This window comes from Peromyscus maniculatus, chromosome 4, assembly GCF_049852395.1.
Source record: "Peromyscus maniculatus bairdii isolate BWxNUB_F1_BW_parent chromosome 4, HU_Pman_BW_mat_3.1, whole genome shotgun sequence".
Taxonomy (NCBI): domain Eukaryota; kingdom Metazoa; phylum Chordata; class Mammalia; order Rodentia; family Cricetidae; genus Peromyscus; species Peromyscus maniculatus.
The window spans coordinates 42,940,430-42,954,570 of NC_134855.1; the positions used below are offsets into that span (position 1 = coordinate 42,940,430).

The window sequence follows — 14,141 nt, forward strand, 5'->3', positions numbered from 1 at the left end:
CCCAGAATTATCCTGACTACTGTTGATTCGATTGGTCTCGAAAGCGTAGCCCATCCAGTGAGCCCAGAATGGAAGGGTCCCGGGCATGTTCCCATTAGCAGCTCAACTTCCTGTTTTTCTAGAATATTTGAACTGACACACAGTTGCAACAGCTGTTAAAACGCTGGCTCTCGCCACCACTGCTCCCTTTGGGCTCATCTAATACTTCCAGGCTTCTGTTTCTGCAGGAATGATACCATGTGTTCGTTCGCTCCTGTGCATGAAGACAGAGTAGGCAGATGGAAGTCCTCCAGGACTGGCCATAAATCCCTCACCTACGGTTGAGCATCTTAACTGCTTCCTTAGAAATAGGCCTCGCTGTACAGACAGAAGCTACAGCATCAGGCCATAAAGGGAAATGGTGTTGAGTTTCTCAAACCCATCAAAAGGAAGCCAATTACTTGGTGTTTGGATGGTTAATCTCAATTGTCAGCTTGATAAACTGTAGAATCACCTGGAAGAGGAGCCTTTGGGCATGCCTGAGGGACAGTCTTGATTAACTGAGGTGCACCTCGAAGGGGGTGCCATTCTACAGACTGACATCCTACACTGTGTAAAAAGGAGAGAGTGAGCTGAGCATGGATCCATCCATCACCCTCTGCCTTCTAGCTGTAAACATCGGCTCCTTTTGTCTTGACTCCCACCATGGATGGGCTGTACCTATGGACCATGAGCCAGAGTAAACGCTTTTTCTTTCTTACATTCCTTTTGTCGGAGTATTTCATCACAGCACTAGCAAAAAGAAACTTAGACAGTTTTGACCACGCTGAGAACACAGTTTTTCCACAATGGTGCCAGCACAATAACAATAGGCCATAGTAATTTTTGGGCTTAAAAGTCAACCTACACACAAAATCAAAGTCATTGTGCACAACTATATTATGAACCCAAACTATTATAACTCCAGTTCATGGTCAATAATATTTCAAAATATTGCCTCTAAAACACTTGAATCGTTTTCCAAAAATCAAATTTTCTCAATTAGGGAATTATTTTAAATATTCTTTTAAAATAGTCACTCTTTTAAATATTTCCAAATGCCATATTTTCTACAAATTGGAGAAATTATAAAAAATAAGCATGTCATTATATTTCATACTTAAAAAATGCAGTATTATGCTCTGATTTAAACTGATAATCCAATACAGAACAAGGGTAAATATAGGAAATTCAAAAGAGGGATTCAGGTCATATCTAGGACTTTCATATCTCACGACCTCATAGCTGCATAGTTGAAAGCCTTCATGGGGCTCCATATTTTCTATACAGTAGACAAAGCTGAGAAATTGATCCAAATTTGTAGTGCAGTACCATTTCCTCTATCAAATTCCTATAACACACCTATGAGCTTATTCCCTGAGGAAGCATATTAACATATAAAGACACCAAAGTAATCAAAATATCACTTCCTACATGACACCAAAGAGTTAGACACAAATTACTGCTTGGAAGCCATGACGACTTTGGTTCTTGTAAAGTGGTATTAGCGACCTAAAATCCACTCAATGCTACAAGTCAAGTCGATCTAACTGCCTTTACATTCCTTACTGTCTCAAAAACTGAGACCACCACCCCCTTAATGCACTCTTGAAAACACTTCAAAATTCACTTCCAAGTTTCCAGATGTTTGAAATCTATTCCTAAACTTTTAAATTGATGGGCAGCACTGTGAATTCAGTCTGTGAAAAACCAGCAACCCCGGTTCACTCCTTACATTTCCTAAGGACCAGCCAGTCCTTGAAGAGCCTTTTCCAAAGCAGGCATTCCTCAGATAGGGAGCTTGGAGCCCCTTGGCCCTTTATAAATAGTCCTGGGAAACTTCATTCTCCCATACTTTTAGTTTGTTTTTATTATAACAGATGGGGAAAAAATTTAGCAAAGCAGTGTCATGAAAAAAAAAAAATCTCATAGCTATCATACTAAAGTTGGAACACTAAAAGGCCCAAGGCTAAGAAATATCTTTAACAACCATAAAAAAAAATTGCTGGAAATTATGAAGACAGTTTGACTTGACTCCTAAAATAAGCAGAGAGTCAAAAAAGCTACACAGGGGGTTGGTGAGATGGCTCAGCTGAGAAGGTGGTTGCCACCAAGGCCAACACTGTGAGTTCGATCCCTGGAACATACACAGTGGCAAGGAGAACCTCCGACTCCATGCACACATGTGCACAGACACCTACACACACAAACACACACATAAATGTAAAATAAAAAATTAGATAGGAATTCCATCCACTTTCGGTCCATTTCTTCCTAGTCATTTATTTCTGAAAACCATACCACATCTTCAATTGTTTGTGAAGGTTTCTGTAGTACAAGAGTGTAAAAGTTCAGCCAATATAAGATAGTGGATATTAATCCAATATCTTCTAAATGTTAAAATTCAAATACATTTGCCAAGGACCAAGCCTAGTTTTCATTTGAAAAAAGAAAAACCAATTTATTATTCTGAAAAACCTCTGATATATATTTTATTTTATAAATGTATAAATCATTTAGAGTCAACAGACATTTGTGTTCAATATTTAAAAGTAAAGACTTTCTTAATTAAAAAAATCAATACTTCATGTTTTCACTTCATAAGTTAAGCTGGGGGGGGGGGTCAACCAACTTTTCCAAGGAGTGTCTGAATATGTAAATGTTTTTAGCTTTGCAGGCTACAAGATTATAATCTGGTCTACTCAAGTGCAGTGTGAACACAGTATGCAAACTCATGGGTCCCAGCTAATTCAGCTCCTCAAAAACACTGGTAGAGAACGAGAAATTAATATCCAAAGAATACCTAAGATCAAAAAATAAAACCAGGAAAAAATTTTTTCAAAAACACGCACAGTGCTTGAACAGATAATTCTCCCAAGAAGATAGAGAAGTGGCCGAAAGAAGGTACAGAACCGAAAGCTACCTGACATCACTTGCTGTGGGACGGTCTGTATGTCAAATTGCTCTGATTGGTCAATAAATAAAACACTGGTTGGCCAGTGGCTAGGCAGGAAGTAGGTGGGACAAGGAGAGAGGAGAATTCTGGGAAGTGGAAGGCTGACTCGGAGAGACACTGCAGCCACCGCCATGACCAGCAGCATGTAAAGATGCCGGTAAGCCACCAGCCATGTGGCAAGGTATAGATTTATAGAAATGGATTAATTTAAGATATAAGAACAGTTAGCAAGAAGCCTGCCACAGCCATACAGTTTGTAAGCAATATAAGTCTCTGTGTTTACTTGGTTGGGTCTGAGCGGCTGTGGGACTGGCGGGTGGCAAAGATTTGTCCTGACTGTGGGCAAGGCAGGAAAACTCTAGCTACAATCACTAACCATCAGGGAAATACACTTCAAATCCAGAATGAGACCCCTGTCATACCACTAGGAGGGTTACTACTGGTATGAGGAATGAGCAGAAAATTGTAGTTGTTGAGGCAGTGAAGAAATTAGACGCTCTATCTACTGTTACGGGGAATGTAAAATGATATAACTATTGTAGAAAACACTATGAAAATTTCTCAAAAAATAAAAATAAAAAGAGCTAGGCAGGGCAACACATGCTTCGAAACCCAGGATTCCAGAGGCAGGTGACAGCTTTGGCTGCACAGCAAGTGTCAAGAAGGCAGAGCTACAGAGCAAGACCCTACCTCCAAACAATGAAAATGAGTTCAACAACTACGGCCATGGCAGCAACACATCTATGTTCCCGGTATCGGGAAGCTGAAGCAAATTTTGAATTCAAGACAGATCTGGACTACATAGCGAGGCCCTACCTTGAAGGAGGGAGGGAAGGAGGGCTGGCAGGTAGGCTACATGAGACACCAATTCCACTTCTCACTACACATCTAAGGGCTGAAAGCAGGGTCTCTAAGTGCTATTGGGACCCGCATATTTATAACATCACTACTCACAATAACTAAAATATGGAGGAAACCAAGCATCCACAGACGGATGACTGGATCTTTGCATACAAACATAGTATTAACCAACACACAGGGATGAAGTATTTGTACATGGTACAACATCTAAACACTGAAGCCACGGGAACTAAGCAGCTCACAGATGACCAACAGATCCCATTTATGAGAGATTCTCAGTAAGGTCAAAATCCCAGGCAAAAAGCAGAATGGTGGCTAGGTGCCTCGACAGGGGGAAGCAGACTACTACTGTTTTAATAAAAATAAACTTTCAGTTTTAACAGAACAATGGGTGTGGAGATGTGTGGGGGGCGGTGGGGGTGATGGCTACACAGCAAAGGGAATATGCTTTTTGCAACTGAATGTACACTTCCAAATGTCTAAGACAGTAAATTTGATGTTGTGGTTATTAGTTACTATAATTTTAAAAAGGAAAAAAAAAGGGAGAAAAGCACAGGTGGAGGCCTGTCTTTAGGTCACAATTTGTCAGGCCACAGTCTGCAAGCCCAGGAGGTAGGTATGGTATCTTAAGTTCTAAGAATAAACAGAATGCTGAGCTGGCACCAAAGTACCGATTGTATCTAATATGATGTTTCTTTTTTTTTCCTACAGGGTACAGATAATTTCTTCAGCAAAGCACTTACGGTCAGGAACCAATTTCCCAATGTCCCCGGCACAAATCGTTTCATATAAAAATAAGAACTAATGAGCATTTGAAAAAAATGAGAACTCTTAATAAGATGCCAGACAGTGGTGGCGCATGCCTTTGATCCCAGCACTAGGAAGGCAGAGACAGGTGGATCTCTGAGTTAGAGGCCAACCTGGTCCACAGACTGAGTTCTGGGACAGCCAAGCTGCACAGGGGGTGTATGGAGGTGGGTGGGGTATATGGATGGTTGGTTGGCACTCTTATGTAAATACATCCTACAGAATTGTTTTTCTGTTTCCTGTTACCTCACTCAGAGGAAATTAAGATTTTGTAGGAGAAACTGAGCATTGTTTTACTAAACAATTTCATATTTCTCATTTGGTAAGCCCTCTTACTTTTGAAATCTTGCTGTAAATAAACTTCACAGCCACTTCATGACAAAATTAAACACCTTGTCATACAACAAAGAATTGCCACTTACTATGCATAGAGGTTTTATTGTGAGTTTGAAAACATAGTTTACCCCCAATAATTTACTATGGGTTTCAACACATAGCCCAAGTATTTAATCTTCTTTGAAATGTTACATACTTTTATAATCACTGGAATGTGCAGGAGTTTTTAAATATATAAAATATAGACATTGTTTTGAAGAGGACTATGATAATGAACTTTTCATTCACTTTGAAATGAAAATCACTTTGGGCCATTAAGTATAAACCATCACACCAAATGTAATACATGACACAGTTGTAAACTCAATGTGTTATGCTAAGCCTACTGCTGAAAGACAGGTTTGGAAGCAGATCTTGCTTCCAATACTCCTGCACCCACTGGAGTTCTATAATCATGGATATGTTAAATCAGCAAGCATAAGATGAAGTTAATATACTTTCTCAAAAAGAAAAGGCAGGCAGTAGTGGTGCAGGCCTTCAATCCCAGCACTTGGGAAGCAGTGAGTTCAAGACCAGCTCGGTCTATAGATGGAGATCCAGGACAGTCATAGCTACACAGAGAAACCTTGTCTCAAAAAAAAAAAAAAAGACAACTATTTTAAAAATAAAAGATACTATGCAGAATGTGAATAGAATCTTTAGAACTCGAGATCAAGTCTAGTTCTTTAAAACCAGCAGTGCCTCTGTCCCATCAGCTGGTGATGTTAAACAATCACTCTCAAAACGAGCTGCACTGTAAACCTAACCATGCCCTTGACCTAGACCAACCAATCAAACCAAAGCAGCTAGGTGTATGAGGAAGCCTGGGCATTGGTTTGAAAGTTACCTAGGTGATTCTTATGTTGAAACTTATGCTAAGTATTCAATAGCCAAACTTTAGAACCAGTAACACACCCAGAGGCAGAAGAAAGCTGTCAGTAAGTTCTTTCTTAATTTTCCCTAGCCTTCCACTTAACTCCATCCACTGCTCCCAAGCTGTGAAAAGTAAAAAGTGAGTTTGTTAACCCCCTGCCTATTCCAGATTTGTTCCAGAACCAAAACAGTAAGAGCCTTCAAAGCAAGGTCAACTAAGACTTTGACATTTACATTTTGAAAAAAAAAAAAAACTTATCTGGGCAAGCAAAGAATGCCAGCATAAGCACATGATTTCAAAGATAAAGTCTCAAGCTGAGGTCAGCAATCACGTTGCTTTTTTTCAGTGATTAATGCCCGAGTACTGAGTACTAAGACACAAAGCTTGGGTAACTTTACTCTAAGAGAATAAGCAAGCTCTTCTTTGTGGGGATCGTGTTTCAAGGCTCCCATGGATGCCCAAAACTGTTAACTGGTTCTAAACCCCACCCATACTATATGTTTCCCTATACACACCCCTACCTTAAATAGTTTAATCTACAAACTAGGAACAGTGAGATGCTAGTAATAATAACTAGAAAATGGAACATTACTATACCAAAGGTTACATGAGGTGAATATGTCTCTTTTAAATCATCTTGTACTTTCAATTCAAGAAAGCACTTAATTTCTTTGTGGCATATCTGAATTTTCAGAATCACAAATCCTGGAATGTTGGGGCCATTATTAAATAAAATGAAGATTTCTTTCTGGCTTTGTATTATAATTACTATTACAACTACTACAACTACTACTATTACTATTAGAGACCAAGTCTCACTCTGTAGCCCAGGATGGATGGCTGGAACTCATGGCAATCATCCTGCCTCAATTTCCCTAGACCTGGGATAACAAGCACGAGACACCCAGCTTGACCCTAAAACACTCCTGCGCTTGAGTTGGCTGATGTGATAGGCAAGATGGCTACCGAGTGATCAGTGGTAAACAGTGGACAGAGCATGGGTAAACAAAGTCATCTCCGGGATTTGATAAGATGGAACAAATCCAGGCGGCACAGTAGGTCATCATGCTACTCAGAAAGAAATGTGACTTATTTACAAACCGTTTCTTTCTGGAACGTTCTATGTGATATTTTGGACCCATTACTGACCACAAGAAACTCTTAACTACTAACACCAGATATCCACAGTAGAAAGGAAAATGTGTGGTTACTACCCTCACCTCTAACACCTTTCCACTCCTCAACCAGTGGCTCCAGAGTGCCCTTCTCTTCAAAGACACACCAACCAACCCAGCACTGCCAACCAAGGAAACTAACAAGTGATTATAATTTTCATGTTACAATACAAATTAAACCAGCTCACTTTCATCTGTGTAAAAACCTATACATTAGGACCGATAGATGAGAGCTCAGATAACAAACAGATACACGTGGATATATATTATATGATATGTAGGACTGTTCAGAAGGAAAATTATTTAGATGAATTCCAAAGACTATAATTTGAGCAGAGATTTAAGATCGAGACAGCTCCTCCAATCAGAGGAGGTTCGGAAAGTGCTCACTACCAAGATGACCGCATACCACTTGCAGAAAACAACTTCACTGGCCACAACTGAGTCAATCAGCAGGCAGCTGGTTAAAGCATATCCAGTTAGTCGTTTACAGCTTAGAGCATCAATTAACTACAAGGCTCAATTACTGATATATTCTTTATTAGGCTGCTCTGTTGAAACTAGTGCCAGAACCGAATTCAAATCAACTGCTTTTTGCAATTTTGCTTTAAAATCGTGGGTAGTGTGCGTGTGTGTAAAACATGTACGTAACACACGAACTTCAATCTAGGCAGCATTTCCAAGAGGTTGAGGCAGGAAGATCCAGAGTTCAATGTGGGCCTCCACTTTTGTAGGGCTCTTGGCAAAACAAACAAACCGATGGGAAAAACAAATAAACATTTAATCTCAAAGTAAAATCAAAGCTGTTGAAATTCAGTGGCTTTGAAGTCTAAACTCAGCAGCAGTCTTCAAAGTCAAAAAGCCAAGCCTACAAGACATGCAACAAACGACCAGGGGAGTGGATACTTAGACACAATATTGAGAAGGAGAACTAAGATGATGAGGGACTGAGGAGGTGAGCCAGAAAGACCCCCTGAGGGCCAGAGTTTTTCAGCAGATGGCAGGAAGCCACAACACCTATGCAGACAGTTCCATCTCTCCCGGGTGTTTCACCAGGCTATGCTAAAATGTGAGCTAAATATATGAAAACACTGAAGAAGAAAAAAACTTAAACTACCACAGTTTTATCCAGATACGCAATATCAAAGTTACTTGGGATGTTTCAAAGAAAAAGTAGTAGCCCAGAGGCCACAAATTAGTTTGTTTTCCTAAGATAATGTTATTCCCTGAGTGTGCTAATACATAATAAAAAAAATGCAAATTGGAAGAGGGACATCAACCAATTTTACTGTAAATACTGTACTGTAAGCTCATCGTATGTGACAATAAAATAGTACCTTGACTAGGTACTTCCTGAAGGAAAGCGGTGTTGAGCTCCAGCCGCAGAGGCTAGGGCCGGGGCTCAAGCAGCCCTAGCTGTTCAGCAGGTGAGGGCTTGCTAACAGGAGACCATAAGAAATGGAGCAAAAGGCAAACAGAGACAGCCAGGCTCACTTCACAACAGCATTCCCTACCCCTAGCCAACCCACTCCCATTAATCTTCCCTAATGACCTCATCATCTCTTAAAGGCACCACCTCCAATTCCGTTATATAGGGGGCCAAGTTTCCAACCTAGGAACCTCTGAGAAAAACCGGATCTCAACTATAGGTCTTGGTTAATGTTTCAACACCAATGATGTTAAAATGTCGGGGGGGGGGGGATTTTTGTTTGTTTGTTTGTTTTGTTTTTATATATCTGACCATGGTCAGGAGACTATTCAAATCTGTGAACACAATCAACAGTCACCTCCAACCTCAGGTTTTACTAATTGGCTCAGGAACTTGAGCAGAGGGTTTCCTCCGGTCTCCTTTGTAAAACTTGAAGCTGTGTTGATTTGCCTTTCAAATAACCTGTTACAACAGCATACACCTTGGAAAATTACAGACAACAGAGGGCCTCTTCTGAGCAACAATACCCACGGATAAGAACTAAAGCAGGCCTCACCAGCTATTAGGCTATTGAGTCATGATATAATTAGTTCTATAGTAAGGAACCTACCTTCAAAAGCAGCTATTATATCATATTAAAATTGCACCCTGCCACCTCCTAAGTACTCTTATTTTTCCACAATTTAAACCTTTTTAAAAGTGTGTGTGTGTATGTATGTATATGTATGTGTATATATATATATATATATATATATATATATATATATATATATATTAGAAAAAGCAAAAGTTAATCCTGTGTAACCAACAAATATAACAAGCACTGGGAATTACATGCCAAAAGACAAGTGGGAGAAAGTAGGGGCTCATTTTTTTTACAGTCAGTTACTTATTGCAATGCATGTGGTGGTGTACTTTTCTGGGTGTCTTCCCTTAAGTTTGGAAGGGAAAGGCAAAGGTCATTTAAAATATTTTCTTCTGTGAGGTGTGCTAGTGCACATCTGTTATCTCAGTACTTGGGAGGCAGAAGCAGGAGGTCACCTTCAACTATACACGAAGCTCCATACCAGCCTGGGCTAAAGGAGTCTCCGACTCAATAAAAGAAAAATAAATTTTAGAAGCAGCAAAATGTTTCACTGAGAAATTAGACTCTTCAAGAAGTCGTTAGTTTAGCCTTCCAGTCCTCGCGTGTACACCCTGGAGTAGCCTAGGCTTGTCACTAGCAAGCTCTTCGTAGTTCTTCATCCCAGAGCGAGCTAAACTCACCCATTTTATTTAAAAGAACATCATGATTCCCAAGCATCTGTGGGTATTGCGTGTAAATGGGTATTTTGAGAGAAATAAACTATTGCCAAAGGCACCAATGCAATTCTCTGTTATTTTGTGAAAGTCGAATTCAATCTTGTGAGAGTTGGTCCATCATTAACTTACACAAATCTGCAGCTCTATTTCCAGGCTTTGTTTTATGCTCATCCTACCAAGACAGTGAAGGAATATACGGAAGGATACACAGTAGTATCTAGACAGTGGAAAACCAAGGCAAAAAAAAAAAATGGACAGCTACAGCAAAAGGGATATTTGCAAGGAGAGGATCAAAATTTCGAGAAAAAAAAACGAATTCATACAAAAAAAGAATGAATTCATACACTGCATGTTTCCTCTACGTAAGCATTACACTAAATATCTGTTAGATTAGTCATGTTGCCTTGAGATTCTTCCATGTTTCCTCTAGACAACTGCCAATGCTCGCATGGCCTCTGATGAATAAACATGCTGTGACTTGCTCCTAAGGAAACGCCTGTCATGTTCCAGGGAAAAATGACTTCTTCACTCTTAAACCAGAAAGAAGGAAGAAGAAGAAAAAAAAAAAAAACTGAACGACTCTCATTCATTGCTTACAAAGTCGACTGTTCCTTACCGTTCCTATTTCTGGAATGTTCATACTCTGTTTTAGGACATTTCTACGTTCTGATTAACAAAAGAAAATGAGATTGGAGGTGCCTTATGAGAAGGTACACGGCAGGATGTCTTTAACTAGGACAGACAGGGTTGTGTAGCTTGACCATTTACCACGACAAAGGTTACTCTCAAGTTCTCCTCAGCCCTTGCAGGACTACCTGTTCTCACTACTGTTTACCCAAACGTTTAACAGAGTGATTTCTAGACTATTTGGCAGGAAGGCATGCTTCATTTAATATTAACCCACCATGTGACATCCCCTTTCCCTCCAATCGCTCCTCAGACACGTGACGATAAAGAAGTATAGAGCTGTTTGCCAATGCGACTTTGCGCTTGGTTTTGGCATCACCAATTGGCCAGAGGCACACACACACCCCCAGTCAGAGGCAAGCACCCCGCCTGCTCCCGGAACTGTCAAGCCGGGCTGACAGCTGGCACACCTTGCGGCGCCCTCCGTGGGCTTTCAGAAAGCCCCTTCCTTGCAGTCACCTTGACCGTCAGGACTGCTCCGCTTGGGCCTGAGCACTTGGCCAGTGAAACTTTTCCTTCCTTAACCGGAGCGCACTTACAGGTGTCGTCCCCCGCTCCGGAGCCTCAACAAGGAACCCTTTGTTACCACTTTCGCTCCGGGACTCCTCACCCAACGCCTGGCATTCGCCTGGCCTTTTGCAACCCCGATCGGAAAGCCTGCCCAAACCTCCGAACCCACCCACCCCCCGCCCCCAACCCCGAGGACACCCGGGAGGACGCAGTCTCCCGCCGCGTGTGGCTCGGCCCGGGAGCCAAGCGGCCCTCGGGGAGAGCGCTGCGGACTGGCTAAGCAGCGCACGAGGTCACGGCGGCCGGCGGGGGGTGGCTACCCTGCTTACCCTGCGGAGCCCGCGGGCTGCGGGGCGGGGGTGCGGGGCGCGCTGCGGGGTCCGGGATCCGGAGCGCTGCGGTCCATCGCGCTGCTGCTCGCTGCGCGGGCTCGGGCTCGGAGGCGGCGCGTCACTGCTGGGGTGGGAGAGGCCGGCGGGTCAGGGCGGGAGCGAGCCGGCCGAGAGCCCGCCTCGACCCACGGCAGCCGGGGGCGGACCCGCCTCCCCGGGGCGCTTCCACCTGCGGGCCGGTCCCCGCCCGGGGGCGCCGCGACGCCGGCCCCAGGTCCCCGCCCCGGCTGCAGCCCGCAGCCAGTTGGCGGCGAAGGGGCGGCGCGCGGCCCGGCGGCCCCGACTGCAAAGGAGGAGGAGCGGGCTAGGCGCGGGACGGTCGCCACGCCCGCAGTCCTTGGGCTCCCGCGGCCCGCTGCGCACGAACTGAACCCCGTGCAAAGTTTCCCCGAGGAGCTGCGGGCCACAGCGCCCCCGCTTTCCCGAGCCGCTCCCCGCTCTAGGAGACCCGGCCCGTCCAGTCCGCGCGCAGCCGGCCCGGAGCACCGCTCCTCCCCGGGACGGCTGGCTGGGACGCCCAGAGCGAGCACGCGGCAGTCCCCCACCCCCGCGCGCGCAAACCCCCAGCCGCCGCACCGGTGCTCCCACTCACCCTGCCCCATGGCCCTGCCCGGAGCCCCGAGCTCTCGGCTGCCTCGTCCAGCAGAAGTGAGGGTGACTAGGTCGGCATCAGAGCGAGCAGGGCAGCCAGCCGGAGAGGGGACGGGCAGGGCAGGCGGGCGGGGACGCAAAGCGAGGAGAAATTTCCTCCCTCTTCCCTCCCCCCGCACCCCCCCCCCCCTCGCGCCCCGTGGAACGCGGCTTTAGGGTACCGCGGACTAGACTGGAGGAGAGTCAAGTCCTCAACGGTGCGTTCTAGTTCCCACAGCCAGCGCGTCGCTTTGGGAAGCCCCACGAACCCCTGAGGAACAGTGGGGGCCAAGGCACAAGGAGGGTACCTGGCCCGCAAAACCAGAGGGAGGACCCGGGCTATTGCAGAACTGCAGAGAGCTGTCGGACCGAGTCCTGCAGATTGACTACCTGCAGGCTGGCCTTCCAAGTGCAGGATTTTTTTTTTTCTTTCTTTTTTTTAACCTTACTGACCCCTGCGGTTGTTAGCCTGTAAATGGCACCTCTGACATTATGATCTTTCTAATCGGTGGCAGGTTTAAGCTTGTCCTGTCTTCCCAGGCATGCTTCTCTTGATGTAAACACCCAACAGCTGTGATTTGAGGACTGGACGTTCTCATGATGACAGTCTGTTAGCTAAGAAAGAACTGAACGTAGATTTAGTGGCCTCTTGGAAGTTTCACGGGAATAAAGGAATCTCACTCAGACAATGCTTGCTTGTTTGTAGTGTCAGTTTCTGCAAGCCAGCTCCTCAGAGGAGTCTTCCCACCTAACAGGTACATTTGCATATCCTCTCTTCATTCTTAGAAGCCTGCCAGTTATTTAAAGTAAGTCATATTGATGAGTCCAAACGCTTACGTCAGAAAATAATGTTAAATTTTAAAAAATAACTGGATACTTAAAGCGACAAGAGCATGCTGTAGGAAAACAGAAAGGATTCAAATTAATGGTACACATTAAATTGGTGCTTATAGCCCGTGCTTAATTAAAGGTTCTTCAATTGCTCATTCATTGCAACCACCACCAATGAATTCTGGAATTCAAAGTACTACAAAGTACTCCCCAGTATTTAGCATTTTGTCTGTTATGGGCAGTCTTTAGTCTCCCTCGCTGTACAGAAAATATAGTCTCAGTACATTCCTGAATATAAAATAGAGGCAGGGATCATGACGACTTCTGCGGATTACTGTATTAGAACCATATCATTAAAAGTTGCTTTTAAATATTTTGACTAATACTGAAGCACTTGATTGAACTGGATCTGGATTTTAGGCTTTAAACAATAACACAGGTTCGACAGGTTCGTGAATCCTTTCTGACGCCTGACTCGAAATGAATCGATTTATAGCTGTTGCACAGACAGCTGTAAATAGTGAGCAACATTGAAACTCCTTAAAAGTTTATAACTTTGAATCACATGATCAATCACTTAATTAGTTTCAACGTAAGTAATATTATCAAATCCCAGTTAGGCAGATCTTACACATAAGATTTTTCACAACATTTCGTCACTGCTGAGAGCAATTTTCACACCAGTTTTCCTGTCATCCTTTGTTGTTGGGTGTAGGTAAGGTCATACTTTCCATGCACCGAAACTGAGCCTATCCATGCACAAGGCTTCCTTGCACAAGCGAAATGTTTCCTTGTGGGATCACATCGAGGGGCATGCTGAGCCTCCACAGTCCTCCCTTGTAGGGAACATCATGCAGAGATGTGTTAAGATGGAGGTGATACAAACCTGAAGGATCCTAAAATGTTAACGCTATATTACTCTGAGCACAGCTTCCTGGAGAGGCCCAGGACTGACAACAGACTCCCCCAAAGCACTCATCTGTGCTGGGATATGTTCAGCAGCTTTCGGAAACAAGACTATACTTCGTGTTCTTATTTATTACTATCCATGATGTCATCTTGTAATTGTGTAACTTACCAGCGAAATAACAATCCTAATTGCTAGAAACCTTTTCACATAACGCTGGAAAATGGCCCCTTCCCAATCCCTCTGAAAAGCTGTTCAAGTCTGTCCAAATGTTGTGCAATTTCCCTGATTGGAAATTTAACCTCCTATTCTGTACAATCATTTTTAATGCATGCACTCAGGTATTGATTGACACTTCAGAAAGGCTTTGCAGACTGCTCAGATAGA

General features: G+C 43.6%; 1 protein-coding gene across 7 annotated transcripts in view; it reads right to left on the reverse strand.

Annotated features, from left to right (window-relative positions):
- The window catches only part of Cobll1 (cordon-bleu WH2 repeat protein like 1), a 156,576-nt gene extending 144,485 nt beyond the window's left edge, over positions 1-12,091 (reverse strand). For all 7 annotated transcript variants that reach the window (XM_076569576.1, XM_076569571.1, XM_076569574.1 and 4 more), the window contains exons 1-2: positions 11,979-12,091; positions 11,324-11,450 (exon numbers count right to left, since the gene is read on the reverse strand). In XM_076569576.1, the coding sequence (XP_076425691.1) occupies positions 11,324-11,450; positions 11,979-11,988 (137 nt within the window). In that variant the 5' untranslated portion in view covers positions 11,989-12,091. The remainder of the gene's footprint in view (positions 1-11,323; positions 11,451-11,978) is intronic.
- Positions 12,092-14,141: the final 2,050 nt, after the last annotated feature.